This window comes from Ipomoea triloba, chromosome 6, assembly GCF_003576645.1.
Source record: "Ipomoea triloba cultivar NCNSP0323 chromosome 6, ASM357664v1".
Lineage (NCBI taxonomy): Eukaryota > Viridiplantae > Streptophyta > Magnoliopsida > Solanales > Convolvulaceae > Ipomoea > Ipomoea triloba.
In genome coordinates this window covers 17857458-17861215 of record NC_044921.1, presented here as the reverse complement: position 1 = coordinate 17861215, position 3758 = coordinate 17857458, and the positions used below count along the sequence as shown (strand labels likewise).

Below are 3758 nucleotides of genomic sequence, written 5' to 3'. Positions count from 1 at the left end.
TATATATATATATATATATATATATATATATATATATATATACTATCCACCTTATTAGCAAACATACATGATTTGTTTAATACAACATAAAGGATTTGACTTTGTAAAATATTTAATAGTATTTATAATGATTTATAATATTTTCTATATGGAAAGAAACTCCTAAAGTCATTGATAAAACATAAAATACACATCTGGTATATATATATATATATATACTTACTAGTAAATTACCCGTGCGATGCACGGATAAACTTTATATATATATACATAATTGATTATGAAATTATAAACAATTCTAATTTTTGAAAGTGTACATTTATTTGAAATTATAAGATTAGTGTTTTACCCCTGTGTTGCACGAAATTGTTTTTTCTTATTATATATTTAAATAATAAAATTAATTATGCAATTATAAACAATTCTAATATTTGAAAATTTATACTTATTTGAAATTATAAGATTTGTATATTAGTGTTTAATATATTCACTTGAAAATTATATGTTTAATTTTTTATATGGGCATGAAAATTTATAATAAATTCCAATATAAATAAGGTCGTTTTATTATGATTAGTATGTGGTAATTAAAGAGTACATATTGTTCTTAATTATTATCACGTCAATTATGATTTCAGTGTAATATGAATAATTATGGTAATTAAGGAGCATATATATTATTTTTAATAAAATAATATGTATATGTAATTATGTCCGTAATATGTGTATGTTTAATTTTTCTTTAATTATGTTCGTAATATGTGTACCATTAATTTTCTTAATTGATTAGATAAAATCTATATTACGAAAAGTATATAAAAAAAGTTAATAAAAGTATAATGTGTGAATTAATTTCTTAATTACCATAATTATTAAGATTTTATTCAACAGTAACTATTAGCATATAATTTTATATGTGTAATAATCTGTGAATTGGAATAATTTGTATAATTAATAATTGTATAGACGTAATAATATGTGAATTAACGTAATAATTTGTGAATTGAAATAATTATCATAATTTTTTAATCTCCTTTAAGTATGGACGTAATATGTGTATTATCAATTTCTTAATTGATTAGATTAAATTTATATTACAAAAACTATTAATTCCTTAATTACCATAATTTTTAAGATTTTATTCAAAAGTAATCAAAGAAAGTGCCCAGGTAATTGATATTTTACCATAATAAATTTAGATGTTAAATACACTTGGTAATTATCATAGATTATTTAGATGGTAAATAGTATATGGTAATTACCTATATAGATTACCATAATAAACTGATTAACATATTAATCAGTATTATAAAAAAGAGAGGAAGTCTTTTAGGTAAGATATATTAGGAAAAAGTATCAATTAATTAAAATATGTTTAGAAAATTATATTAGAGAAATTATATTAGGAAATTGATTAGCTAGTATCAACCCTGCTAATAATTTTTCCTAATCTTATATTTGTAATTACCATTATAAACGGATTTAATTGAAAATTTTAATTAGAAACTTATATTAATAATTTTGGATTATCATCCTGCCCTCTCTCAACCCCAAGGACACGATCGACGACGCCAAACAAAGGCAATGCCGGTAAGTCTCAGACCATGTATAAGTCGTACCGTTGTAGACGACAGATCGGAAGTATAGTCGCCATAGATGGTGGTCGTTCTCTCCAAGAAGTTCAGTTGAGTCAACCATCAAGAATTCACACAAAACCATAACTACTAGCATATATAATATGTAATAATAATTGATTACTAATTTTATGAAAATATATATGGTAATTAATAAAATCAATGATTTTACTAAAATAACCTTTATTTTGAGCGTGAAAAATTGGTCAGGCACTTCTATTATTATATAGGTATAGAGATAGATTAGTATAAGAGAAGCACTTACAAAGAACTAATATATTGCCTCTACTGAGAGGCGAACTTACTTTCTCCATGTGAGAGTGTAATCAGGTACCACTAGACCACAAGATAATTTAATTTTCAACTTTCAATGAACTTCTCATTTAGGCAATGCATGCCAAAGATAATTTATATAGAGAAAATATTAATTCCATTATGAAGAGAGAACAAAAAACGCATTTTCAAATTAAAGCTTAAAATTAAAGGGGCGAATTGAAGGAAGGGGGCCATATATTATATGCTGATGTAGTAAAATGAAAAGGTTTATTTGTTTTCTCCGTATATAGTATATACCTACGGATCACCAAAGTGAATCTAATTAAAGTTGGGTGAGAACGGCACTTGGCAATAGTGGGACACATTTTCTAAAGGGAGTAGGAAATTCTACCAAACCATATATGAGATAATACCAATCAAACCCATTCGTTGAAACAAAAGTCTATGACTCTATGTGTACTTAATTAAATAATACTAATTATATAATAAAAAAAACATTTTTTTTTTCTTTCAAATTGTTTAGTTACTTACGTAAGTAGGACAACCTTGTATTTCTCCATCCAACCTCGCTGCCCACTGCGCCTACATGCTATATATAGCAGCACAGGCATGGATGGGCACATCCTAGGTAAGAACACACTAACTAGGAATTGATATTAAAGATATGGAATTTTAGAGAGATATAGAAATAAATAGAGAGAGAGATGGGTAAAGGGAGAGCTCCATGTTGTGATAAGAGTAAGGTGAAGAAGGGGCCATGGAGTCCGGCCGAGGATTTGAGGCTTATTTCTTTCATTCAGAAACATGGCCATCCCAACTGGCGTGCCCTCCCCAAGCAGGCTGGTACTACCCTATATACTACTCGCTTTATCCATTTTACCTAGCTAGCTAAGCTGTGTATCCATTCCATGAACGCTTCACCGTACCGTTCTTTAAACATTTTTTTTTTTGGGCTAAAGAAAACCTGCAACCACTACTAGGGTGTAAATAGGCAAATGTAATCTTATTACTCTACCCGGCAAAGAACAGTTCTTTACTGTACTTTACTGTTGCCACCATTTGCCATTCTAATTGAGACACTAATCTATTAATTTTCTAATGTCTTTTTTTTTTTTTGAAAACTTAATTTTCTAATGTTAGTTCAACATGTTTTCATAAACAATGTATGCCTACCTTCGAATTCTCTTCTCCTGCATACACTAAATTTAAATATTTTATAATTTTAAGGAAGTTTTTTGGATTAAATTTTCTCTATTAACCCCTATATCAACAAACTTATTAAACTCTAGTAAAATATTACTTAATACATGTCTATTTTAAAATTTTATAATCTTTAGTGTTTGTAACTTTTTCAATTTTTGTATTTTGTTGGCAAAAGAAAGAATTGACAATTTTCTTCCCTAAAGTTTTTTTCTTCAATTGTCGTTCATCGTCCTTATTTTTCCTACAGAAACCTGTTAAAATCAAAATTTTATTTTAAAAATAAAAAATTAAAATTAAAGAAGATTATAATTAAAGAATAAACATTAAAAAGTACTAAAATACTCATGTACTAAGTAATATTTTAATAGAGCGAGTTTAGTAGTTTTGTTGATCTAGAGGTTAAAACTGCAACATTTTTAAAGAGTTAGAGGTGTATATTGCAACCGTAAAAAGTTAGGGATTAAAACGGCTAGCAAGGAACCATTGATGGACTAAAATTACATTTTTCCCTAATAAATATGAAAGCCATTTTTGGATTTAATTTCATATAGCATGGTGCTCTGATATATATATATATATATATATATATATATATATATATATATATATATATATATATATATATATATATATATATATATATAT

The 3758-nt window shown here is 26.2% G+C and overlaps 1 protein-coding gene across 1 annotated transcript in view; it reads left to right on the top strand.

Moving 5' to 3' along the window:
• The first annotated feature begins 2585 nt into the window (after window positions 1-2585).
• Window positions 2586-3758, top strand: part of LOC116022595 (transcription factor MYB58-like) — a 4913-nt gene continuing 3740 nt past the window's right edge. The window contains exon 1 of the mRNA XM_031263360.1: window positions 2586-2753. Coding sequence (XP_031119220.1) covers window positions 2615-2753 — 139 coding nt within the window. The 5' untranslated portion in view covers window positions 2586-2614. The remainder of the gene's footprint in view (window positions 2754-3758) is intronic.